General features: G+C 38.8%; 1 protein-coding gene across 1 annotated transcript in view; it reads left to right on the forward strand.

Moving 5' to 3' along the window:
- Nucleotides 1-27,771, forward strand: part of chl1b (cell adhesion molecule L1-like b) — a 191,748-nt gene that overhangs the window by 98,780 nt on the left and 65,197 nt on the right. Inside the window, exons 3-12 of the mRNA XM_062997549.1 lie at nucleotides 8,925-9,033; nucleotides 11,138-11,328; nucleotides 11,876-11,998; nucleotides 16,674-16,844; nucleotides 19,481-19,516; nucleotides 19,742-19,853; nucleotides 20,170-20,351; nucleotides 20,967-21,098; nucleotides 21,402-21,542; nucleotides 26,017-26,128. Coding sequence (XP_062853619.1) covers nucleotides 8,925-9,033; nucleotides 11,138-11,328; nucleotides 11,876-11,998; nucleotides 16,674-16,844; nucleotides 19,481-19,516; nucleotides 19,742-19,853; nucleotides 20,170-20,351; nucleotides 20,967-21,098; nucleotides 21,402-21,542; nucleotides 26,017-26,128 — 1,309 coding nt within the window. The remainder of the gene's footprint in view (nucleotides 1-8,924; nucleotides 9,034-11,137; nucleotides 11,329-11,875; nucleotides 11,999-16,673; nucleotides 16,845-19,480; nucleotides 19,517-19,741; nucleotides 19,854-20,169; nucleotides 20,352-20,966; nucleotides 21,099-21,401; nucleotides 21,543-26,016; nucleotides 26,129-27,771) is intronic.

The following is a 27,771-nucleotide window of genomic DNA, read 5'->3' on the forward strand; positions in this document are numbered from 1 at the left end:
CAAAGTCCCGTTGTTAAGATAAAGACGTTTCCTGAATGGGTTCAAATTTACCAAACACATTGACTGCTCCAAAGAGAAATGGCTCAACATTTTGTGGACTGGTGAAAGCAAAATTGTTCTTTATGGGTCTAGTGGCTGTAGACAGTATGTCAGACGACCCTCGAGCACTGAATTCAAGCCACAGTACACTGTGAAGACAGTAAAGCATGGTGGTACAAAATGATGATATGGGGATGTTTCTTATACCATGGTGTTATGCCCATTTATGGCATACGAGGGATCATGGATCAATTTAAATATATCAGAATACTTGAGGAGATCATGTTGCCCTATGTCGAAGAAGAAATGTCCTTAAAATTGGTGTTTCAATATGACAATGACCCAAAAGATCTTGGTTACAGACAAACAAAAAATAGCAATTAAAATCAGAAGGTCTAATTGGTTCAGAAAGCGGTTCCTACAATCATTAGCACCAATTCTGTAGGTGCGTTCCATTCACATTATCTGTTACTGTCGCTGTGTGTGCAACTTCAGACTCGGAGTCTAGTACATCTTAGTACTAAATATGCTAGTCATTAAAACTGAGGACAAAATCTGATTTAGTTTAATGGTTTTGATGATTTAGTTTAATGATTGCTCTTCAGTGTTAAAATAAAATTGCACTGCAAACGACATTATTAATATTGTAATAACAATGTGGAGATTGCTTTGTATTCATATCACCCAACTCTAGAATTCATAATATTACTTTACCCTCTCGTTATCTTCTTATATGCCCCCATAAAATGCTTATCACATGGATAAATTATCAGTGTGTTCCTTATTATGCTGCAAAGCGGACAAACAAGGCTTTTTTTGCCCCCGACTCCTGAGCACACTAATGCTAAAAAATGATTCCTTCATTATTTACTTGAAGCCTGTCTCATGTAAAATTTATATTCACTGATACTTTATAGTGATTCCTTTACACATTTTTCCCTTTATTATACCATTTTCTCCATGGTTACCCTAGAAACCAGAAACATTTGCTCTTACATTATTAATAATGTATCTTTGAGTCTGGATACTGATCTGCACAGCACATGCCTGTTCAGACTCTTTCTTCTTAACAAACAGCCGTGTTTGTTTCTTTGTTCTCTGTTCAGGTTTTCTGTTCTAGGTTTAGATCACATAAACAGTAAGTTTTATAAAGCCAGCTTTAGCAACCACAGCTCTCATCATCTGCATTTTATTGTCTTTTAAATCAGACACAGCTTCTACAACATATGTGAGCCATCACCCGCAGGCTTTTGTAGACAAGCTGAATTTACACCAGTCGTGTTGCAGAAGCATTGTAAGGGTCACATAGAAATGCAAACTTTATTCCACATCAAGTCTCAGCAGCTTTGCTTAAGCACTACTTGAAAAAATAAAAAAAGGAAAATGATTTTTTTTACAGTGTTAAAAGTGATAGTGGAGGATATAATTAAACACAGTTCACCTAAAAACATTCAGTATATTTGTGTTACCATATGTTGGTGTAAAATGAGGACATATCGTACAACCCCAAATCAGAAAAAGTTGGGACATGTTGGGAAAATGCAAATAAAATAAAAACAGTGTTACTTACATTTACTTTGACCTTTATTTGATTGCAGACAGGAGGAACCCAATATATTTCATGTTTTATCTGCTCAGCTTTATTTCATTTATTAATAAACATTCATTCCTGCATTTCAGGCCTGCAACACATTCCAAAAAAAGTTGGGACAGGGGCAATTTAGGGCTAGTAATGAGGTGAGAAAACAAAATAATGATGCAATTTTAAACAGGTGATGTCAACAGGTGATTGTAATCATGGTTTGGTACATAAGCAGCATCCGGGGAAAGCTGAAAGACTCTTTGATGAGCAAAGATGGCCAGATGATCTCCAGTTTGTCAACATATGTGTGAGAAAATGATTGAAATGTTTAAAAACAATGTACCTCAAAGAAAGATTGGAAGGGATTTGCATATTTCTCCTTCTACAGTGCATAATAGCATTAAGCCATTCAAGGAATCGGAAGGAATTTCAGTGCAGAAAGGCCAAAGGCGCAAACTTTAGCTGAACGCCTGTGATCTTCGATCCCTCAGACGGCACTGCATCAAGAACCACCACTCAACAATAGCTGATATAACCACATGGGTGAGGGATTACTTTGGCAAATCTTTGTCAAGCACTACAATACAGAGTTACATGCACAAATGGCACTTAAAACTTCACTGTGCAAAAGAGAAGCCTTATGTTAACCATGTCCAGAAGCAGCGTCAACTTCTCGGGGCTCAGAGGCATCTAGGATGGACCATCACACAGTGGAAACGTGTATTGTGGTCAGATGAATTAGCATTGAAAAGAAAAATAAAAGCTGAAACACTAAATCACTTGGTATCCTCGGTGCCAAAACGTCTTTTAAGTGTGGTGAAAAGGAATGGCAACATTACAAAGTGGTAAATGCTTCACCGTCCCACCTTTTTTTGGAATGTGTTGCAGACCTGAAATGCAGGGATGGATGTTTATTAATAAATGAAATTAAGTTGAGCAGATAAAACATGAAATATCTCAGGTTCATTTTTTTTCCATGCCGTCCCAACTTTTTCTGATTTGGGGTTGTATAAAAGCAACTGGGTCTGCTTGCACTGTCTGTGGTAGCATAGTCTCATCTAACATTCAAATGTGTTCAAATACTAAACTTATCAGTTGATTTTAATCCAAATACCATTTTGTCATGATTTGATCACGTAAATGCCTAAAAAAAGTTTTAGGAAGATTAATACCTTGTACACATATACACAATTGTGTCATGTACACAATTTGATTATAATAAATGAGCGATTACATTTACAGCAAACAAATGACCAGTTGAGGCATTACTTGGTTAAATTGTGGTTTGTGTTGGAATGCAGTGGATAAATAGTTGCTGTGAATGTATTGTACACACAACATGCAGTGTGTGCTGCAAGATATCTGTATATTTACTAGGTCTGGGGATGATTTATGAATCAAAAAATCTTTTTGAGCTTTATATTTTACATAAATTACATTATTCTGTTCCTCAACCTGGCAGTGCCTGCATAAGTCTGAACATTTCTTTCTCATTTACATTTTCATCATTTAGCTGATGCTTTTATCCAAAGTGACTTACAGTACTGTGACAGTTAACAGTCTAAGTAATTGAGGGTTAAGGGCCTTGCTCAAGGGCCCAACAGTGGCAACCTGGCAGTGGTGGGGCTTTAACCAGTGATCTTTCAATTACTAGTCCAATAGCTTAACTGCTAGGCTACAACTGTCCTGTTTTTTAGTCAACATGTAGCACAACCTGTACCATTTAACCAAAAGGCAGTTGTAGTTTTATAAGTGTTATTATTATTTTATTTTTCATTGTCTTTGACAAAACATTCTTATTTACATGAACTTGAACTGCATCTGAAGCAGCACACTATCATCCTACTTAGTGTAGTAATGACACGATAGTGGTGCACAGTCATACAATATTTATAACAGTGGTTTGTGGTTATGGTGGTTTGGGAGATCTCCAGCCTGCTTCTGTCTGTTCATGTTATCAAACACCTCCGTGATCAGGCATATCAGCTTATTGGTTAATTTATTCATTCATTCATTCATTTATTTTCTTATCCGCTTATCCAATTAGGGTCGCTGGGTGCTGGAGCCTATCCCAGCTTTTTCACACACACCCATACACACACACACACACACCCATTCACTTATAGGGCAATTCAGTGTCTCCATTTAACCTGACTGCATGTTTTTGGACTGTGGGAGGAAACCAGAGCTCTCGGTGGAAACCCACGCAGACACGGGGAGAACATACACACTCCGCACAGAAAGGACCCGGACCGCCCCGCCTGGGGATCGAACCCAGGACCTTCTTGCTGTGAGGTGACAGTGCTACCCACTAAGCCACCATGCCGCCCTTGGTTAGTTTACTGGACTAGAGAATGGAAAGTTGTCAACATCTACATCTGCCAGTTTGACACTGTTGGTCCCTTGAAAAAGATCCTCTATCCTTAATTGCTTGGACTGTATTTGGCTACAGTTGTATGTTGCTTTGGATAAATGTACTTATAATTGTCACATTCATTACACAATCATCTAATGATATTAGCTCTTTTCTGGATTATTTTATATACACCTATTATTTTATACACCTAATCATTACATTCAGCAATTATATTGAGTTTTACCCTAAGTTTAGGGAAAGAAATAACAATAAAAAATCCACCTTGACCAAGCATAGCCGCAGAATATCACGTGCCCGCTTTGATAGATGCAGTTGCCATCTTTTACTTTAAACAGTCACACACTACTGTCTTTGAATCAACAATTCCTTATGCAGGTGCCTTGACCATAAAGCAGAGGCCACAATTGCAGTAGCAACGAAGAACTTGTCTGACCATTTCTGAACCTCAGGAAACAACCAACTGTGTTTTTGTAGTCACCCAGTTAGTTGATTGCAAAGCTGAGATCTTGAGAGCTGATAACTTGAGAGCTAGCAAGTGGTGGGCTAGCTCATTAAACTGCTGTGCCACTCAAGCAATTTAATAAATTTTTAACTTATAGTAACTTTTTTTCTCATTGTACCAAAAAAATTACTATTTATTTAACCACCTTCAGTATAAACTTCATTTTGATTAGGGTTGAGGCTGGACTAAAAGCAACTCAAAAACACTACATGCAAGACAAGAATATACCCTTGACAGGGCACCAGTACATTGCATCACACACCTGTTTACTCAGTCAGTCAGTCAGTCAGACACTCCAGTATACAGGAGGTGGAATGAGTTTGAGAGGTAGGAGGAAACTAGAGCACACAAAAATTTTTCACATATACCAAAGGTGTAGTTTGGACCCAAATCAGCTTGACCTTGATGTTGAGTGGCACTCACCCTACCCGCTGTATCATTGTGTTATCAACATTGGCCCAAAGACAACATAAAGGACAATTTAATCATCAGTCATAATGAGGTGTACAACAGTGATCATGAATCAAAATTTTTGAATCATGACTATACATGAACAATGGCCAAAAGTATGTAACTTTGGGCATTTTAGCCACACCCATTGCTAGCAGGTGTTTAAAATCCATTATATAAAATAAAATATATGCTTCCAAGTTTGTGGCAGCTGTTCCTGTGTGACTGTGCCCCTCTCTACACAAAACAAGGTACATAAAGACATGGTTAGACACGTTTGGTGTGAATGAACTTCAACTTTATAGCAATTCCAATGACTTTTGAATAGGAACATAATGAATAGCTATACAGTATTATTTTAAACATAGTAATTTAATCCTTTGTTTCCTATTTTGGCATCTAATAGAAACCAAACAAGGAAAATATTTTACAGTGAATTATTTTGCAATCGCTACTAGGGATGTAACAATACACTCTACCCATGATGCAATGCGATTCATGATACTGGGTTCATAATACGAGTTTTTCCCAATTTTTTTAACTGAAATTGAAGACAAATTATGACGAAGTCACAAGTCTTTTAAAAAAGAAATTAAAATACAGTACTGTGTTTGTGCTTATCTTTTATTTATCTAAATAATGAATTTCTGAGGTAGGTACAAACTATGCAAAACAATTTTAAATTAAGCCCAATTTATAGCGCCAGTGTCCTCTGCTGTTTAATGTGAATATTGATTCATTTTACATGTTAAATCGATTTGAATTGTGGAATTTTTTAATTGGTCTTGTGGTGCATTGTTCTTCTGCCTTTTTTAGCCGTTAATTTAAACCCCTTGGTGTTTACAGACCAGTGTAAGGTATTAATGACTACACAGAAGTTGTGCCGTGAAGTTTGCATAGATCTTTGCTACGTGTGACCATTGTGACCAGTGCACTTTATTGTGTTGGGATGTGATTTTAAATGCAGAAAAAACCCAAAACTCAATTTAAAAGAGTTCCTGTGCAGATGGGATAACCTGATAGACAGAAAACAATGCAACACGCCAGTGGCAAATCTGAACCCAGTGTAGTACAAGAGGCTAATAATAATAACAATAATATAATGTAAAAGAAACACGAGGAAAAAGATTCTTTGATCTGATGAGAGGAAAATTTAACTCTGTGGCCAGAACAAGCATTATTTCAGAGGGAGAAAGGCAAGCACTGCACATCACCTGGCTGATAACATCCCTACAGTAAATATGGCAGCCTCATGCTTTGGTGCTGCTTTTCAGAGGCAGGAACAGGGAGTCTGGTAAGAATTGAGGGACAGATTAATGCAGCCAAATACAGGAACATCTTCAAAGAAAACCCCTTTCAGACCACATACAAACTCAGACTGGGATGAGAGTTTGAAGTCTCTAAATGACTTATCATCTGTTGAGAAGTCTGAGGATGGTGTTTCACAGATGCTTGCAATCTACTTTGATGGAGCTTGAGTGGATCATCAATGAATAAAAGGGTAAACTGCCGAAATCAAGATGTGCCAAGCTGGTAGAGACACATCTAAGAGAAATTGCAGCTGTCATCAATTCAAATCCACAACTGTATAGAATAGGATGCCTTTATTTGTCATATATACTTAATCAGATGTATAGTACAACGAAAATCTTTCTTTACATATCCCAGCTAGTTTGGAAGCTGGGGTCAGAGCGCAGGGTCAGCCATTGTACAGAAAGGATTAAGGGCCCAACAGTTGCTACATGGCAGAGCCGAGATTCAAACTTTCGAATAATAGCCCAAAGCTCTACTCACTAGGCTACCACTGCATATATACGTATATATATATATATATATATATATATATATATATATATATATATATATATATATATATATATACTGTATATATATATATATATATATATATATATATACAGTGTATCACAAAAGTGAGTACACCCCTCACATTTCTGCAAATATTTCATTATATCTTTTCATGGGACAACACTATAGACATGAAACTTGGATATAACTTAGAGTAGTCAGTGTACAGCTTGTATAGCAGTGTAGATTTACTGTCTTCTGAAAATAACTCAACACACAGCCATTAATGTCTAAATAGCTGGCAACATAAGTGAGTACACCCCACAGTGAACATGTCCAAATTGTGCCCAAATGTGTCGTTGTCCCTCCCTGGTGTCATGTGTCAAGGTCCCAGGTGTAAATGGGGAGCAGGGCTGTTAAATTTGGTGTTTTGGGTACAATTCTCTCATACTGGCCACTGGATATTCAACATGGCACCTCATGGCAAAGAACTCTCTGAGGATGTGAGAAATAGAATTGTTGCTCTCCACAAAGATGGCCTGGGCTATAAGAAGATTGCTAACACCCTGAAACTGAGCTACAGCATGGTGGCCAAGGTCATACAGCGGTTTTCCAGGACAGGTTCCACTCAGAACAGGCTTCGCCAGGGTCGACCAAAGAAGTTGAGTCCACGTGTTCGGCGTCATATCCAGAGGTTGGCTTTAAAAAATAGACACATGAGTGCTGCCAGCATTGCTGCAGAGGTTGAAGACGTGGGAGGTCAGCCTGTCAGTGCTCAGACCATACGCCGCACACTGCATCAACTCGGTCTGCATGGTCGTCATCCCAGAAGGAAGCTGACGCACAAGAAAGCCCGCAAACAGTTTGCTGAAGACAAGCAGTCCAAGAACATGGATTACTGGAATGCCCTGTGGTCTGACGAGACCAAGATAAACTTGTTTGGCTCAGATGGTGTCCAGCATGTGTGGCGGCGCCCTGGTGAGAAGTACCAAGACAACTGTATCTTGCCTACAGTCAAGCATGGTGGTGGTAGCATCATGGTCTTGGGCTGCATGAGTGTTGCTGGCACTGGGGAGCTGCAGTTCATTGAGGGAAACATGAATTCCAACATGTACTGTGACATTCTGAAACAGAGCATGATCCCCTCCCTTCGAAAACTGGGCCTCATGGCAGTTTTCCAGCAGGATAACGACCCTAAACACTACCTCCAAGATGACAACTGCCTTGCTGAGGAAGCTGAAGGTAAAGGTGATGGACTAAACCCAATTGAGCACCTGTGGCGCATCCTCAAGTGGAAGGTGGAGGAGTTCAAGGTGTCTAACATCCACCAGCTCCGTGATGTCATCATGGAGGAGTGGAAGAGGATTCCAGTAGCAACCTGTGCAGCTCTGGTGAATTCCATGCCCAGGAGGGTTAAGGCAGTGCTAGATAATAATGGTGGTCACACAAAATATTGACACTTTGGGCACAATTTGGACATGTTCACTGTGGGGTGTACTCACTTATGTTGCCAGCTATTTAGACATTAATGGCTGTGTGTTGAGTTATTTTCAGAAGACAGTAAATCTATGCTGCTATACAAGCTGTACACTGACTACTCTAAGTTATATCCAAGTTTTATTTCTATAGTGTTGTCCCATGAAAAGATATAATAAAATATTTGCAGAAATGTGAGGGGTGTACTCACTTTTGTGATACACTGTATATATATATATATATATATACACACACACACACACACACACACATTTAGCAGACGCCTTTATCCAAAGCGACTTACAGTACTGTGACAGTATACAGTCTAAGCATTTGAGGGTTAACCTGCAGTACCTGCAGCAACCTGACAGTGGTGGGGCTTGAACCAGTGACCTTCATCCCACAGCACCAGCTTATTCTTCACTTGACCCAAGGCCATGATTTAGCCACTAATTATAATTACTTCATGTTATCATGTTTACCACTTTGCACACTTACATTAGCCCTGAATGGCATTGTTAATCAAGACCGAAATTCACGTTGTCACAGTAGGTCCTCGGGCTTGCATGCATCAATGGCCATAATTATTATTACAGGCATTATTGTACATGCGTATCCTGGTACAGCTCAGCCTTGTATTTCTCGTGTATTATTGTGTAGTGTGACTATTTCTCTTGTGGTCTCTTTACCAGTTGAGCAGCCGCCCAAGATAACAGAGCAGACTCCGGCCTCTCTGATTGCTTTTCCCTTTGAAGAGAGCTTTGCTGTGAGGTGTGAAGCCAGGAGCAACCCTAATCCACAGTAAGCACCCAGACAAATGCTGACCATGCACGTGCATGCTAGCTCATTAGTAGTGTGTTCTGAAAAAAAAGCCCTATTTTAAAGACATGTTACAAATATTTCATATTATTGTACAGTTGAACTTCTGAAACAGAGAATTTATGCATGTATGTGTTTATAATTATATCTGTAATGTATATGTACAGCTCTAAAAATTAAGGGAACACAATCATCACAGTATAACACCGAGTTGTTTAAAATATTTATTAGGATGTTAACGTCAGGTTTTACACTTTGGTTACATTTCTGACAGGGCAGGTAGTTACAAGCTATACATAATTCATTAGTTCAAGGTTAATGTCAAACAGCATAATGGGCAATTTTCTATATCCAATTCACCTAACTTACATGTCTTGGAAGAAAACAATAGCTCCCAGAGGAAATCCATGCAGACCCAGTAAGAACATGCAAACTCCACACAAAAAGGTAGTTCACCTCCTCCAGGATAACACATCCATACATACTATTGCAAGAAGATTTGCTGTGTCTCCTAGCCCAGGCTCAAGAGCATGAAGAAGATACCAGGATGATACATAACAAGAGCTTGACAGGGCTGTAAAAGGACATCAACCCAGCAGCAGGACCGGTATCTGCTCCTTTGTGCAAGGAGGAAAAGGAGGAGCACTGCCAGAGCCCTACTAAGTGACCTCCAGCGGGCTACTGGTGTGCATGTTTCTGAACAAACTGTCAGAAACAGACTCAATGAGGGTGGCACGAGAGCCCAACGTCCTCTAGTAGGACCTGTACTCACAGTCCAGGACCGTGCAGCTCGATTGGCATTCTCCAGAGAAGGACCTGGAGCACTTCGCTTTGGAATCAAACCCAGGACCTTTTTGCTGTGAGCTGGCAGTGCTACCCACTGAGCCACCATGCTGCCCTATAACACAGAGTCTGTTAATCTCAGGAATTTTAATCTATCCTGGTAGCATGAGGTGGTAGTCTCATTGTACATGCAGCCTATTCAGTTTCTGCAGCCAGTTTAGGTTGCACAGGTAGTCCACCTCCTCTAGGATGACACATCCATACGTGCTATTGCAGGAAGGTTTGCTTTGTCTCTTAGCACAGTTTCAAGAGCATGAAGAAGATACCAGGACGTTACATAAAAACAGTTTGACAGGGCTGTAGAAGGACATCAACCTAGCATCAGAACCGGAATTTGCTCCTTTGTGCAAAGAGGAACAGTAGAAGCTCTGCCAGAGCTCTACAAAATGACCAAACTGTCAGAAACAGACTCCATGAACATGCCTTGAGGGCTTGACATCCTCTATTGGGACCTGTGCTCACAGCTCAACACCATGCATCTCAACTGGCATTTGCCAGAGAACACCAGAATTGGCAGGGCCACCATTGGTGCCCTGTTCTCTTCAAGGATGAGAGAAGGTTTACACTGAGCACATGTGACAGAAGTGAAAGACTCAGGAGACTCTATGGTAATGCTGCTTGCAACATCATTCAACATGACCAGTTTGGCGGTGGGTCAGTGATGGTCTGGGGAGGCATATCCTTAGAGGGTTGGACAAAATCCACATGATAGCAAACTGACTATTGTTATTTACTAGGATAAAATCCTCAGACCCACTGTTGGATCTTACACTGTTGCAGGGGGCCAATGCCTGGCCTCATGTGGCCAGAGTGTGTAGGCAGTTTCTTAATTACGACAGCATTGATGCCATTGACTGACTCTCATGTTCCCCAGACCTGAATCCAATTGAGAACCTCTGTGAGACTGTGTATCAGTGCATCCAAGGCATCAGGTAGAACCACAGAATATCCAGGAGCTCACTGATGCCCTGATCCAGGTCTGGGAGGGAGGAGATCCCCTAGGACACCATACGCTATCTCATAAGGATCATGCCCAGAGACTGCACTTTTTTAACGATTATATTCACAGTTATTTAAAAAGAATACACTTTGATTTTCATTTTAATGCTTTAAAATGAACATTTTAAGTCATTGTTTTTTTTATTTTGTGAATTCTGTGAATTCTACAGAACACTTGATTACTCAATATTACTTTGGGCCAATAATTACTTGATTGTTAATGTTACTTTTACTCTTTGTTTAGATTCAAGTGGACAAAGAATGGGGTGGAATTTGATCCATATCAGGACCCCCAGTTAATAACTAATGAAGATTCTGGGACATTTGTGATTCCTAATAATGGGAACCTTACTGAATACCAGGGCATTTATCGCTGTTACTCCTCCAACAAGCTTGGAACAGCCATGTCAGAGGAAATTGAATTCATCATTCCCAGTGAGTAAAATATAATGCTTTCATCTAAGTTTTACTGGAGTTCTTTCAGTGTGATTTAAAGGCCAACATTTTAGTAAAACAGCCACTCTAGCTCTCATAGGGTGTTGTCCATTGTATTCTACAGCCACAGAACCCCTGAGCCTTGTTTTCTCCTCTGTACAAGTACATTTGTGTGAACCTTGGGAATAGTGTGGGTGAAAAATGATCCCACTGCTCTCTTTTTCACCGCTCTTGAATACATTCCTCACAATGCTGTAAAACCCACCATATAAATCTTGGAGGGATGGAACCAGGCCAAAGGGGGCAGCAATGTCAAAACATGAGCACTTTTCAGTCGCTCACTACACTGTGACATGAGGCTGGAATAAAATAATGGCACATTATTATTGTGCTTTGGGATCAAGGTTGAAGAAGACCTGTAAATCAGCTTTGCTAGGTGTCAGCGCCTTTAAAAGAGAGCTATGTAGAATTTGGCATGTTACTTCCCCCTGCTGCTAAGCTATATTACTGCACCTGTTTGTTTCAACCCTCTTGCTGTGCTCACCAGATGTTCCCAAGTTCCCAAAAGAGAAAATTGATCCAATCGAGGTCGAAGTGGGTCAGCTGGTTATTCTTCAATGCAACCCACCTAAAGGAATTCCTCCGATGGAAATCTTCTGGATGACTACTGGTGAGTCAATACTTACTGTTAACAAAAAATACATTTTATTTTGCATTAATTGTACAACCCCAAATCAGAAAAAGTTGGGACAGTATGGAAAATGCAAATAAAATAAAATTGCAGTGTTCCTTACATTTACTTTGATTTTTATTTAATTGCAGACAGTTTGAACCCGAGATATTTCATTTCTGCTTCATTTAATTTGTTTATATACCTCCATTCCTGTATTTCAGGCCTGCAACCTAAAAAAAGGGCAATTTAGGGCTAGTAATGAGGTGAAAATCTAAATAATGGTGTGATTCCAAACAGGTGATGTCAACAGGTGATTGTAATCATGGTTTGATACAAAAGCAGCATCCAGGAAAGGCTGAGTCTTTGATGAGCAAAGATGATCAGAGTATCTCCAGTTTGTCAACAAATGTGTGAAAAAATTATTGAAATGTTTAAAAACAATGTACCTCAAAGAAAGATTGGAAGGGATTTGCATATTTTTCCCTCTACAGTACATAATATCATTAAACGATTCAAGGATTCAAGTGGAATTTCAGTGCGTAAAGCTGAATGCCTGTGATCTTAGATCCTTCAGACGGAACTGCATCAAGAACCGCCACTCAAAAATAGCTGATATAACCACATGGATGAGGGATTACTTTGGCAAACCTTTGTCATGCACTACAATATGGAGTTACATGCACAAATGCCACTTGAAACTTTACTGTGCAAAAAAGAAGCCTTATGTTAACCATGTCCAGAAGCAGCGTTGACTTCTCTGGGCTCAGAGGCATCTAGGATGGACCATCACACAGTGGAAATATGTATTGTAGTCAGATAATTCACCATTCCAGGTTCCTTTTTTGGAAAAAATGGAAAAACTAGTCATAGTTCTGGACAAACAGAACTATTTGCCCGAAGTCAAATAACACAATTCATTGGTCACAGACAATGCCAGAAATCCACTTGAGCTCTTTTAGTAGCAATAAGATTTTCTTTAGCTGCTAATCAGATTTAAATAATTATAAGGAAGATTTTTAGACCATGCTGGGATTTTATCCATAACAAGCTCATCAGCCCAAGCCACATCATGTTAGGGTCTTGAATTAGACTTGACCATTCCAAAACATTGATGCATTTTTTCCAGCTTTGTACCAACTTTTTAATGCAATCAGCAATTGAGTTGGTTGAGCGTGTAGCCACTGATGCACCACTGCTTTTTGAATCATCATCACATGAAAATCTTCTTCTCCTTAAAGCTTCTTTGAGTGGTCCAAAAAGATGGAAATCAGATGGCACTAAATCCGGACTATAAGCTCTCTCTCAGTCTTTCAGACACGACCAATTACTCCTCCTCCCACCCTCATTGTTTTCAACTAAAATATATGTGCTATGAGATGTTAGATATACAGTGTATCACAAAAGTGAGTACACCCCTCACATTTCTGCAAATATTTCATTATATCTTTTCATGGGACAACACTATAGACATGAAACTTGGATATAACTTAGAGTAGTCAGTGTACAGCTTGTATAGCAGTATAGATTTACTGTCTTCTGAAAATAACTCAACACACAGCCATTAATGTCTAAATAGCTGGCAACATAAGTGAGTACACCCCACAGTGAACATGTCCAAATTGTGCCCAAATGTGTCGTTGTCCCTCCCTGGTGTCATGTGTCAAGGTCCCAGGTGTAAATGGGGAGCAGGGCTGTTAAATTTGGTGTTTTGGGTACAATTCTCTCATACTGGCCACTGGATATTCAACATGGCACCTCATGGCAAAGAACTCTCTGAGGATGTGAGAAATAGAATTGTTGCTCTCCACAAAGATGGCCTGGGCTATAAGAAGATTGCTAACACCCTGAAACTGAGCTACAGCATGGTGGCCAAGGTCATTTAGCGGTTTTCCAGGACAGGTTCCACTCGGAACAGGCTTCGCCAGGGTCGACCAAAGAAGTTGAGTCCACGTGTTCGGCGTCATATCCAGAGGTTGGCTTTAAAAAATAGACACATGCGTGCTGCCAGCATTGCTGCAGAGGTTGAAGACGTGGGAGGTCAGCCTGTCAGTGCTCAGACCATACGCCGCACACTGCATCAACTCGGTCTGCATGGTCGTCATCCCAGAAGGAAGCTGACGCACAAGAAAGCCCGCAAACAGTTTGCTGAAGACAAACAGTCCAAGAACATGGATTACTTGAATGCCCTGTGGTCTGACGAGACCAAGATAAACTTGTTTGGCTCAGATGGTGTCCAGCATGTGTGGCGGCACCCTGGTGAGAAGTACCAAGACAACTGTATCTTGCCTACAGTCAAGCATGGTGGTGGTAGCATCATGGTCTTGGGCTGCATGAGTGTTGCTGGCACTGGGGAGCTGCAGTTCATTGAGGGAAACATGAATTCCAACATGTACTGTGACATTCTGAAACAGAGCATGATCCCCTCCCTTCGAAAACTGGGCATCATGGCAGTTTTCCAACAGGATAACGACCCCAAACACAACCTCCAAGATGACAACTGCCTTGCTGAGGAAGCTGAAGGTAAAGGTGATGGACTAAACCCAATTGAGCACCTGTGGCACATTCCTCAAGTGGAAGGTGGAGGAGTTCAAGGTGTCTAACATCCACCAGCTCCGTGATGTCATCATGGAGGAGTGGAAGAGGATTCCAGTAGCAACCTGTGCAGCTCTGGTGAATTCCATGCCCAGGAGGGTTAAGGCAGTGCTGGATAATAATGGTGGTCACACAAAATATTGACACTTTGGGCACAATTTGGACATGTTCACTGTGGGGTGTACTCACTTATGTTGCCAGCCATTTAGACATTAATGGCTGTGTGTTGAGTTATTTTCAGAAGACAGTAAATCTACACTGCTATACAAGCTGTACACTGACTACTCTAAGTTATATCCAAGTTTTATTTCTATAGTGTTGTCCCATGAAAAGATATAATAAAATATTTGCAGAAATGTGAGGGGTGTACTCACTTTTGTGATACACTGTATAAGTACTTACATGTTCTTCTAGGGACTTCAAAATTGCTTTGTTCACACAAACAGATCTTATTTAATTTTTTTTATGTATTTTTTTTAAATTAATTTTATCTTATTTAATAAATTTTCTTTAAAAAGACAGTTTAAGAATTTGTGTGCCATTTTCATAGGGCACTTAAACAACCTGCACCTACAGACTAATGTTATTTATTACAAAAATCAGTGTCAGGCTCTTGGCCGAAGGGTGTTGCGAACATTAGTTTGGGGTTTTCAACCTGTTTGGACATGTGCCCCCCTCCGTGTGCCGACCCTTAGCTTGCACCCCCCCCCCCCCCCCCCCCATCAACCAGAAACCATTGCGAAAGCTATCAACAAGTTAAAGAGATATAATTAACGCACATCATGCAATGCAATTCTGCTGTTTTAAATAATTACTTCAAAAAGATAATAAAATATTCAATAATACCGTATTCAATGTGAAGACTGAGCCTGTTTCTGCAAACACATAGAAATTTGTGGTTCAATATCAGTTTGAAAGAAGGTCCTGGGTTCAAACCCCAGGTGGGGCGGTCCAGGTCCTTTCTGTGTGGAGTTTGCATGTTCTCCCTGTGTCTGTGTGGGTTTCCTCCGGGTGCTCCGGTTTCCTCCCACAGTCCAAAAAACATGCAAGTGAGGTGAATTGGAGATACTAAATTGTCCATGACTGTGTTCGATATAACCTTGTGAACTGATGAATCTTGTGTAATGAGTAACTACTGTTACTGTCATGAATGTAACCGGAGTGTGGTACATGACGTTAAAATCCTAATTAACAAACAAACAACATCAGTTACAACTAGTCGTAAATCATCCTCCTTTGTCAATAAACGTGAGTAGTTCTTGTCTTTGATGCAGGTTAGTGCCGAACACATTGCTTCAAAGAGCCAAATACAGGCGAGTACATCAGTTGCTACGTTCGCCAGTTCAGGATACTCTGCTTTGATGGAATGGATGGTCCCGCTAGTGGAGTCCTCGGCTAAAACAACCCAGTCACTGGTTTTGTCACTCCGTTCAACTTCACTGTTAGCCCTTTATTCAAGTTTTGCTAGCCACAGGTGCATTTTCAAACAGAGCTGAATATCATTAGCTGTGCTTGTGTGCGTGGTCAGCGAGACTAATCAAATATGCCTCTTGTGGGTGAAAAATGAATTGCTCGGAATGTCACGCCGCCCTGGACAGGTACTCCACCACTGCTTAGAAGTCGAACTCTTGAGTTCGAATCTCAGCTCTGCTTTCGGCGAGCCAGGCGCCTACACATATGTAATGACTGTGTCTGAGGGAGGGCAAGATGAAAGGATACAGTTGGGGACTGCATCAGTAGAGGAGATACATCTAGGTAATTGGATTCGACTAGTAGAAGGGAAAACTGTAGAAATGCTTTATTAAAGTGGGGTTCTTCTGAATAAATTGTCTGATCATTTATATACTTAAACTTGGGAGCTGCAGGGTCACAGCATGGCACTTATCTGAGTAAGAAAGTCTTCTTGTTTAAGAAACCCTGCTGACACATTGTCTTAAGGGCTTAGCAGCTTAGACAAACATATTAACTAAGAAAGGAATGATGTGTTGACATCATTTGTCATGCATTTGTAGGCATTAATAGTAAAGTAAAACAAATCAGTGAACCAACTTCATGTGCGTCATTTCTGTTTCCTATCCAGGCCTGCAGCATATAGAGCAGGATGAGAGAGTGTCCGTGGGGCTGAATGGGGATCTCTATTTCTCCAACGCCATTCAGACGGACAGCCGGCGAGATTACGGCTGCTTTGCCTCCTTCCCACGCATACGCACCATCGTCCAGAAAACTGCCATGACTCTAAATGTTATCAGCAGTACGTTACAAATCTTACAAATTCTATATTTTAAAGTGTAAAGAAATAGAATTCATCTTAATTGCTAGCAATGGAAGTAGAAAAATGTATATTATTGAGGTGGATTTTGATGTACGATACCTGAAAGGTGAGCATACAGGTAAGTTATGAAGGTAACAGGGAAAAAAAGACTCCCGTCTGACATTTCAGTTTTAATTGAATAACAAGCGTCTCACAACTTACAAGCTGTGAGCGAACCCAATATTAAATTTCCACACGTTTGGACCTTTGACAGACATGAACCAGTTTAGTTGTAGCTGTGAGATATTAAAGTCGACCTGTAATCAAACCAAGGTAACAACTACACAATAGTCAAAATGTTTTTATGGAATTATATCATAATAGGCTTACACCATAGTAGGTGTGAGCAGTGTGTAAGCACTTACACCAGTAGGTGTAATTAGATGTGACAGTGATGACTGATGGTTACCAGTGGATTTGGTTGTTTTTAATATTATTACTATTTTAACACAATAAAATGCAATTTATTATAAAAAATGGTTCTTGGCTGGCACAGCGATAAAGTACACTAACCTACTGCCTCTAAGATCTAGAAATCTGGGGTTCGAAAGTGTTTGAATAAACATGATTGGCTAATGTCTGGCTAATGTCAGTCTAGCCACTGGGAGATGCACTTCTCAGTGCGCTTTCAATGCCACTCCCAAACCTGGATAAAAATAAAGTGGCACCATGAATGGCATCTGGTGTAAAAACAGTACCAGGTCTGGTGTGTTGATCAGATCTGCTGTGGCAACACCTAAATGTGGGAGCAGCCTAAATGAATAAATTAATTAATTAATTAATTCATCAATGAATGAATCAATAAGTAAATGAATGAATCAATAAATAAATAAATTAGTAAATCAATGAATGAATCAATGAATCAATCAGTAAATAAATAAATGAATTAATGAATCAATGAATAAATAAAAAATGAATTAATGAATCAATCAATAAATCAATCAATCAATGAATGCATCAATGAATAAATAAATAAATACTTTAAAAATTAATATTGGGCGCCCAGGTGGCACAGTGGGATATTCCGCTAGCACACCAGCACCGAGATTCTGAACTCCTTGGTTCAAAACTCGGTTTTGCCACCGGTCGTCTGGGCACCATCTGGCGGGCATAATAGGCAGTGCCTGCAGCAGATGCTAATTGGCCACTGTATCTGCAGGGTGGGGGCCGGACTATGTGTGGGTGGGTGGATCATCATACGCTGTGTAAGGACCCTGATTGGCGACAAAGTCGCCTGTGAAGAATGCAGGGGCGAGAAGAGGAGGGCTGTTCATGTGTCAGAAGAGGTGTGTACAGCAACGTGCTCTCCTTGGATGCAATCGGGTATCCCTCAGCAGCGGAGGACAAATTGAGTATGCTAAATCGGGATGAAAATGGGGAGAAACTGCATATAAAAAAATAAGTCAATAAAATAATATTAAATGCCATGATTTATTACAGCCATTTGCCCCTTTATCACTTGGCTTTCTATAAATAAACCAATAATCAGTAGTAAGTAATTAATCAATTAATGAAAAATAAATAAAATTGTTTGTACCGAATAATTTTTACATTTAAATTTATGACTACACTCTACATTTCTGAATTTAAAGTTTAATGGATCCTTCACTTTAAGTAAGCTTTTGGTCAGTTTGCAGGACACATTCAGTTGAGTTTGTACTATTTGTACATCAGGAGCTACTTGACACCATAAGGGCTGTGACTATTTGGAGTACAAACATAATAAACACGATGAAACTGAATCAATATCTGTATCATTAATGATTATTCTCATATATAGGTCAAATGCTAAACTTACTTAAACTTTAAAACTGCTGGTGGTAAAGGTTTAAATTGTTTAATAATTTTTTGGATAGAAAATTGACTATTATTTAATAATGACAGTGTATTAGGTCAAATCAAAGCATGTGTGAGTTGTTTTTATAGTTCATCTTTTCTTTCATTTGTTCCCCACCTGCATGTGATACTTTCAGTCATTTCTTCATATCACCATGGACATAACCGCTGGAAATCATACCATCCTATGTTGTTTTTTATTTAATATATAGGGCTTTAAAGACTTGTTTTGATGGAACCCCACCCACCCAAGCACCCTGAGAAAATGTTGGGCACCACAAATGTCTTTGAATTTGATTGCTGTAAAAATCGGGGAGATACGTATATAAGATATATTGTATTGACTTCTCAAGCTGTTAAAAGAAGGAAGGCTATAAACTCTTGTTATAAAGTTTTCCTCGTCACAATTGCTATTGCAGAAGATTATGCAATAATAATTACAATAAGTTTACAATTATTTTTTTGGGGCACATCACCAACAATAGTTGTACCATCTAGACTCTATTATGCAGTCATTGAGTTTACAAAGCAAGCTATTTAAATTGTTTATTCTTTAGAACTATGCAAAAATACAGTACACATTTTGATATAAATGTGTGCATTGCAAATCCCTGATTTTCACTTAATTACTCGTATCAGAATTCAGTATTTACTGTATTGTTTATTGCATTTATTATTTGGAATCATTATTTTTTGCATGCATGCATGTTCCATCTATGATTTTTGTTTCTCCATTTTAGCCAAGTCGAGGCACTCTGGTAGCAAAAGAGGAACCGGTAAGTTTCACTGTACCATCTCTCCTAGCTTAGAATAAAAATAAACAGGATACAAGTTTTTTGTCATCGAATTATTGCAAACTTTTGATGACTTTGTTTGCACGTGTACTCAGTGAAACCACACAATTATGAATTATGCCAATATTCAATGTGTCAAACTACATTTCCATGCATAACTAGTGCAGTATATAGCCTCATGTAGATCATGTTGTATTTTCATCTCAGCAAACGGATTGCTAGATCGGAAGCCTAATCTTCTGTCGCCCTCTGGTGACCAATCATACGAACATCTGGTGAAAGGCGAGGAACTGCTGTTGGAATGCATCGCTGAAGGCTTGTGAGTAACATTTTCTGTTTAGTATTCATCAAAATAAATAAATAAATACATATTTTTTAATTGCTTGAAGTGTATATCTTTATTTAACGTCATTGGAACCTAGTGCATTTGCTAAATAATTTTTTTTTAAATAATAAAGTATTTAACTGATCCAATATTGTCTATTTACAACTAATATTGTTGATTTTATTGTTCATAAATCCAGTTCACTCTATTTTGTAATTTAACTTTTTAATTATTAATTTAAAGTTACACAATACACATTATGTCTGTTTGATTTATTAATGAATTTTCCTTTGACCTTTACTTTCCTCAGTCCAACACCAAGGATCGAGTGGAGCAAGGCAGGAGAGAAACTACCAAAAGGGACTGTGGTAAAAAATCACGGAAAGCTGCTCACCATCGATGAAGTGAACAAAGATGATGAAGGGAAATACATGTGCAAAGCAAAAAATGCTCATGGAGAAGCTGTACATTACTTCCATGTAACAGTAGAAGGTGAACTATATTGCAGTTTTTGCTAAAACTGCATTTAAATTTTTAAAGCCTTAATTAAGTTTGAAATTCTTTTAATTATATTCATTATGAAATACTTGATATAACTGATATAAAAAGTGAAAGAGACAGCTGACAATATCTCTATATAATAACATATGGTGCTTGGGTGGCACAGCAGTAAATTAGGCTTTCAGCGGTGCTATTGGCCAGTTGGGCATTTACATACATACATAACTGGCTATGTCTAAGGAAGGGAGTGTGGCCAAGGCCCCACGATGGATTGGCGTTCTGTCTATGTTGTGTTATTTCGTTGCGCCCAGTGATTCCAGGGAAACCATATCCACCGAGACCCTGACCAGAATAAAGCAGTGGTAAAACATAAAAATTTAATTAAATAACACATGGAACATGCTTTCATTGTGGTTTGGTGGAGTCTTACAGCCAACTTTGTCATTTATTCCAGACTGACATATTTTAACAACATTTTTACTTAGCTCTTTTGCAATTTCCCATGGTAGGGACAGAGTTACTGTTTAAAGGTTACTGTTTAGTTTGCTCTTATAGTGAAAGTATCAGTAAATATATGTATGTGTTTGTGCTTTATTGTTTTATTAGAACCTCCTAAGTGGGATATTGAACCCAAGGACCAGTTGAATGTTATCGGAGCTAATGTTGTTATCAAATGTGCTGCATCTGGCAACCCAAAACCTGATGTGAAATGGATGGTGAACGGGCGCCCTCTCAGTGGTATGACTAAATTTTTTGTGCTTCTAAACAGAGTCACACTTCAATAAATTAATGAATAAATAAATTGTTGTTCAGATAAAACATTAAATCTCTTTGAGTTGTTATTTATTTGTTATTCTAAATGTGTTTCAAATTGTGGTTGTAAATGATCTCAGGTTAAGAATAAACCATATGTGATGTGAATAGTAAAAATATTACATTTTAATAAATTACAATGTATTCCAGTACTAACTCAAAAGGATATTGACATGAATCCCCTACAAACTACAATAAAATTAATGTTTGTCATTTTATTTATTGCAGAAGTTCCAGATGCCAGCAGAGAAATATATGATGACACAATCATGATCCACAATGCCAGTCCCAGTGACAGTGCAGTCTATCAGTGTGAAGCCTCGAACAGACATGGAACTATACTAGCCAATGCTAACATTATGGTCATGAGTAAGTAAAGCATTTATATTTGATTGTAAGCAGCTACTTATGCTTACGCCTGGTACTCATAAGACATTTACTTTTTCATTCAAAAAATAACTGGTGTCCCCAGCCTTCAGGTCACTGTACCGCAACAGATAAAAAAAACTCTGAAGATTATATTTATATAAAAACTTACCTTAGAGTTGTGTATAATTGTATGTTTAATATTCCTTTAGTATATAAATTGAAGTATAGCTTGCTAGATTCATTTAAAAGTGTAGAAAAGGTAATTGTTTAATGTACATTGTAGCTTACCTAATATACACCCCGTCTAATTATTAAATCTATGTGGTTCAGTCACAACAATTGCTTATGTTTTATACATCAGTTATATACATTATATACCTCCAACTTTGGGAGACTTAGGGAAAACCCTTTCCTGTTTTATCATCTCTGTGTTCCTTGTTCACAAAGCAATGTCTATAAAGACATGGAGAAAAGCTTGGTTTAAAGAAACAATTTATTGGCCTGCACAGAGCCGTGACCTCAGCCCTACTGAACAGATTTGGACTGAACAGGAACATCAGTTGAGAATTTCTTGATCAACGTCAGTTTCCGGCCATACAAATTTAAATATAGCTTGCTACATTAATTTAAAAGTGTAGAAAGTGTAGATGATTGTTTTATGTACATTGTAGCTGACCTAATATGCATCTTAACCAGCTATAATTGTTATGTTAACATCTCCTGTGTCTACTTGTGACAAATGTGAGCTAACATAGATTTTACTAGTTAGCTTAATTTTTAAGAGGATAGAGTCTGGACATGAAGCCATGGTTCCATTAACAAAATAGTTTATAGTTAAACACTGGTAAGCGGATAATGAAGGGCAGCATGAAGCATGATCAAGGTATAGCTATGGGTCCAATAATAATGTAATCAAACAAGTTAAAGGTACACTTAAAGGCAAATTCAGATAACCTTAGTGTTTAAATGATGTAAGGACATAGAAAATGAAATATTACTGATGGGTGAAGTCAAAACAGTGATTTAAAAAACACTTCAAAACATTTCTGACACTGCTAATTTAAACAGCGTTTAATAGTGGCATCGTCATTTGATTCTAGAACAAAGCCTCAAGTTTCAGCTACCACAATTGCTCAAAGGTGTAATAAATCAATTAAACTAACAGAATAATGTGCTTCCAACTTTGCAGCAAGAATTTAGAGAATGTTTTTTTTAATGTACACTTTTTATATACACTGTAGAATCAAAGCATCCAAGGGTTTAGAACTTAAAGCAGGATGTTGTCTGGTGTTTTTATAAACAGTCCTAATCCTTTCCAAATTGCAGACAGGTTGCCCCCTGGTGGCTTGGTGTTACAATGACATTTGTGGCATGGTTGGTTATCTTGGATGACATTTTTAGTTTTTTAGTAACTACTGCTCATGGGTGCTTGGATTAAATAGAAGGTTCTGTACTTAAGAAAGATAATTATAATATATAAAATTTCTTTTATATATATTAAATGGTCAGGACCCCCACATGACCTCGACAGAGCAGGTATTATTTGGGTGGTGGATCATTCTCAGCACTGCAGTGACACTGACATGGTGGTCGTGTGTTAGTGTGTGTTGTGCTGGTATAAGTGGATAAGACACAGCAGTGCTGCTGGAGTTTTTAAACACCTCACTGTCACTGCTGGACTGACAATAGTCCACCAAACAAAAATATTCAACCAACAGCGCCCCGCGGGCAGCGTCTTGTGACCACTGATGAAGGTCTAGAAGATGAACCAACTCAAACAGCAGCAATAGATGATCGATCGTCTCTGACTTTACATCCACAAGGTGGACCAACTAGGTAGGAGTGTCTAATAAAGTGGACAGTAAGTGGACACTGTATTTAAAAACTCCGGCAGCACTGCTGTGTCTGATCCACTCATACCAGCACAACACACACTAACACACCACCACCATGTCATTGTCACTGCAGTGCTGAGAATGATCTATAAAATACTACCTGTTCTGTGGTGGTCTTGTGGGGGTCCTGACCATTGAAGTACAGGGTGAAAGCAGGCTAAAAAGGTATGTAGAGAAACAGATGGACTACAGTCAGTAATTGTAGAACTACAAAGTGCTTCTATATGGTAAGTGGAGCTGATAAAATGGAAAGTGAGTGTAGAAACAAGGAGGTGGTTGTAATGTTATGGCTGATCGGTGTATATATATTTTTTTAAATTATTATTGGGCAGCACGGTGGCTTGGTGGTTAGCACTGTCGCCTCTCAGCAGGAGATCCTGATGCAGTCAGGTTAATTGGAGATACAAAATTGTCCATGACTGTGTTTGACATTAAACTTGGGAACTGATGAATCTTGTGTAATGAGTAACTACCTGTCCTGTCATGAATGTAACCAACATGATGTTAAAATCCTAATAAATACATAAATTAGTATTATTTAGAAGCTTACAAATGCAATGACAACCATCTGTTAGGCTGATGATCAGACAGCATGACAGTAAACTGTGGTAATGCCACACAGATACATTTTAATTAGATTGTGTTGTAAATATTGAGTTCACATCCTTTACATGCACAACACAGGCAAACAGATATCAACATTTTACTGACAAACAGAAATTTCCCTGCAGAGCAAGGGCATAAGGAGTCAGACAGTTTGTGAAAGTAAGCACAAACATACAAATAAAAACACATTACACTTCAAACATTGTAAGGTTCTTCTGTTAAAGGTAGGCTCATAGAAACTTTAGTCATTTTGCCTCCTTCTGTGAAAATGAGGCTCTTTTATATGCTAAGTTTGCTCTTCCCATTCAGCAGCACAAAGCAAAACATCTGCTGCATTCATCTGCACAACAGCCTGTGAGACAGAGAGGAAAAATAGCTTTATAAATAGCTATATTTCACCTCAAACTGGAACACCCACTGTAAATCACACATACAGAAGATTCTACCTTTGGCAAGAGAGACTGGCCATAGGTTAGGGGTCAGATTCTGCTTTGCACTGATAACAGTAAAAAGAAACGGGTGTTCCTTATGTGTACAGTAGAAAACCAAACAGAACAGTTACAAATGTACATACCCAATTCCAGAAAAAGTTGGGACAGTAGGTAAAATGCTAATAATTAGGAAAAAATGTTTTTGTAAATTGAACTTTATCAGTGTGTAATAGAAAACAGCACAGACAAGATATGCTATGTGAACAAAAGTATTGGGACACCCCTTCTAATTATTAATTACATGTTACATTACATTACATTTAATACATCAGTTAATTAATTATATGCTTCCAACTTTGGGAAACTTAGGAAAAGCCGTTTCCTGTTCCGTCATTCCTGTGTCCGTGTTCACAAAGTAATGTCTATAAAGACATGAAAGAAAGCTTGGTTAAAGAAACTCCAGTGGCCTGCATAGTGCCTCGACTTCAGCCCAATTAAACAGCATGGGACTGACCTGGAACATTAATTGAGGCTTTCTTGACCAACATATGTGCCCAGCCATACACATGCTCTTTTGGCTGAATGGGCACAGTTCCCACAGTTGTTCTTTATAGTCTTGAGAGAAGCCATCTCAGAGGAGTGGCTGTTATTATAGGTGAAGCTATCACATACAGGTCACTTTATTTTAATACCATTTTTGAAATCGGATGTTCAGCAAGCTTATGGTCAGGTGTCAAATTTTTGTAGTGTATGTATGTTGTGTTTTACTTCATTTTTGTAAACATATAATAATTGCTAATTTGATGCCTGGAATCCATTTCAAAATGGGACAATTAAGACTGGAAACTGTGAAATGACTGAACTTTTCACAGGTAAATAGATAAATAGGTAATAAATTATGCTCCCATAAATAAAAAAAATAAATAATTAAATAAATAAAAAAACGTACAACTGGCAACAGCTCTAAATTTTTTGCTAATTAATTAATTAATAGTTTCAGCACTTTTACTTTAATATTCTATTTGAGGCACCACGGTGGCTCAGTGGGTAGCACTGTCACCTCACAGCAAGAAGGTCCTGGATTCAATCCCCAGGTGGGGCGGACTGGGTCCGTTCTGTGTGGAGTTTGCATGTTCTCTCCGTGTCTGTGTGGGTTACCTCTGGGAGCTCCGGTTTCCTCCCACAGTCCAAAGACATGCAAGTGAGGTGAATTGGAGATACTACATTGTCCATGACTGTGTTCGATATAACCTTGTGAACTGATGAACCTTGTGTAATGAGTAACTACCGTTTCTGTCATGAATGTAACCAAAGTGTAAAACATGACGTTAAAATCCCAACAAACAAACAATATTGTATTTGAAGAAGCCTTTACATTTGCCAGCTTTTTTTTTTTTTACAAAACTCCTAATTAAACACAACTTATTTAGTAAGCAGAGTAAGCAGTCTCAAGGAGCATCTAAATGCAATAATAAGGCTGTCATTAATGCTAAAAAGATTTAGAGGTTTAGAGGTGCAAAACTGTTTTTTTTTGTTCCTCAGATCTGCATCCAATGATCCTGACAGAAGACGGTCTTCAGTATTCTGCTGTGGAGGGGAAACGAGTCATCATGAACTGCAAGGTTTTCAGCTCACCACCCTCAGATATCAGTTGGTGAGAAGAGTTTTCTATCTGAAAAGCTTGTCACAGCCGAATAGCACTGCATTAGCGCCAGTAGTCCTCATAGGCCAATGCTCTGCTGCTCCAGTTTATTTGGTGCCTGGAACTAGGAGGGAGCAGCAGCCACATGATGTAAACAAGTTTATTCATGCTTGTACAGTCTGTGTGTTTTATCAGACATATTTTGTGTGTTTGTGTGTCTGAGGGTTTTCTAAGCTGAAATCTGTAATATTTAAATTGCTAATCATGTTAAAGAATACTATGACATCACTATCTACTCTATACTATATGGCCAAAAGTATATGGACACCCCTTTTAATTATTTAGTTAGTTTGGAAAAGCCTGTTTCTCTTCCAGCACAACACTAGGTACATATGGACATGGTTTGATAAGTTTGGTGTGTAGGAACTCCAGTAACCAGAGTCCTCCAGAGTCCTGACCCTAACCCTAGTGAATGTGTTTTGGATAAATTAGACCTTTAAATTTGAGCCACATCAGGCATGCCCAACCTCAAAAATGCTTTTTTGACAGAATGGGCACAATTACCTGGACACACTCCTTGGAAAATCATATGAAAAGCAATTTCAGAAGAATATAGGTTGTTTTTGTAATGGTGGTGGGTCACACCTTGTTATTGAAAAGCAAGGCAAAGCCACACAGCAACAAGAATAAAAAAAGAACCTAAAATGCAAGATATTTTACCAAGGTGGTACAATACCATTGCTTAAAGGGCACCAACAAAAAGTGGTCAATCACAAATAAATAAGGTGTCCAAAATAACAAACACAAAGTCATAAATAAAAAATACAAAAACATCCATAACCGTAAAAGTGGATAGAACAGGCGTTCAAGTGGCGCAGCGGTAAAACACGCTAGCACACCAGAGCTGACATTTCGTTGTTTCGAATCTCAGCTCTGCTATCTGGCAGGCTGGCGCCTACATGAACAATGATTGGCACTTACATACAGGGTGGGGGCCAGATGAAGAGTCCTCATAACTTATGTAATTATGACCTCTGCTGGCTAATTGATGGCGCCTGCACAGAAGCCAGGGATAATGCGTCAATCAGGGTGTGGCTCTCTGTACACAAAGCTGATCCAGATATGAACTCACCTAGTGCAGGCTACTGCACACATGTCGGAGGGGGCGTGTCAGTCCCGGCTCTCCTCAACCAGGGTGGAGATAAAATGGATAAACAAAATTATATATATATATATATATATATATATATAATTATATATATATATATATATATATATATATATATATATATATATATATATATATATATATATATATATTTATATATATAAAGTGTATAGAACAGACATAGTGCAGTAATGAAAATTAGCTGTCACAGTATGACAGGCTGCTTTGACCATCTGCGACAACTTAGTACTCAGAAAAATGGAAAGAAAGGGAACCTTCAAAACCAGCGAAGACAGGCGATACACAACATGCATAACAAATTTATGGTCAGGGTACTCTCCAGAAAAGGGACGTCACGCCACCTCTGGGGCAATCCTCTCTTCCAAAGCAGTTTTGTCGTGAGGCCAAAAACGTTAGCAACACAGGGTGAGTCCCCAGAATAATATAGTATGCTTGCATCACATGCCAGCAGAAAAACAGGCCGGAC

This window comes from Trichomycterus rosablanca, chromosome 6 (genome assembly GCF_030014385.1).
Source record: "Trichomycterus rosablanca isolate fTriRos1 chromosome 6, fTriRos1.hap1, whole genome shotgun sequence".
Classification (NCBI taxonomy): domain Eukaryota; kingdom Metazoa; phylum Chordata; class Actinopteri; order Siluriformes; family Trichomycteridae; genus Trichomycterus; species Trichomycterus rosablanca.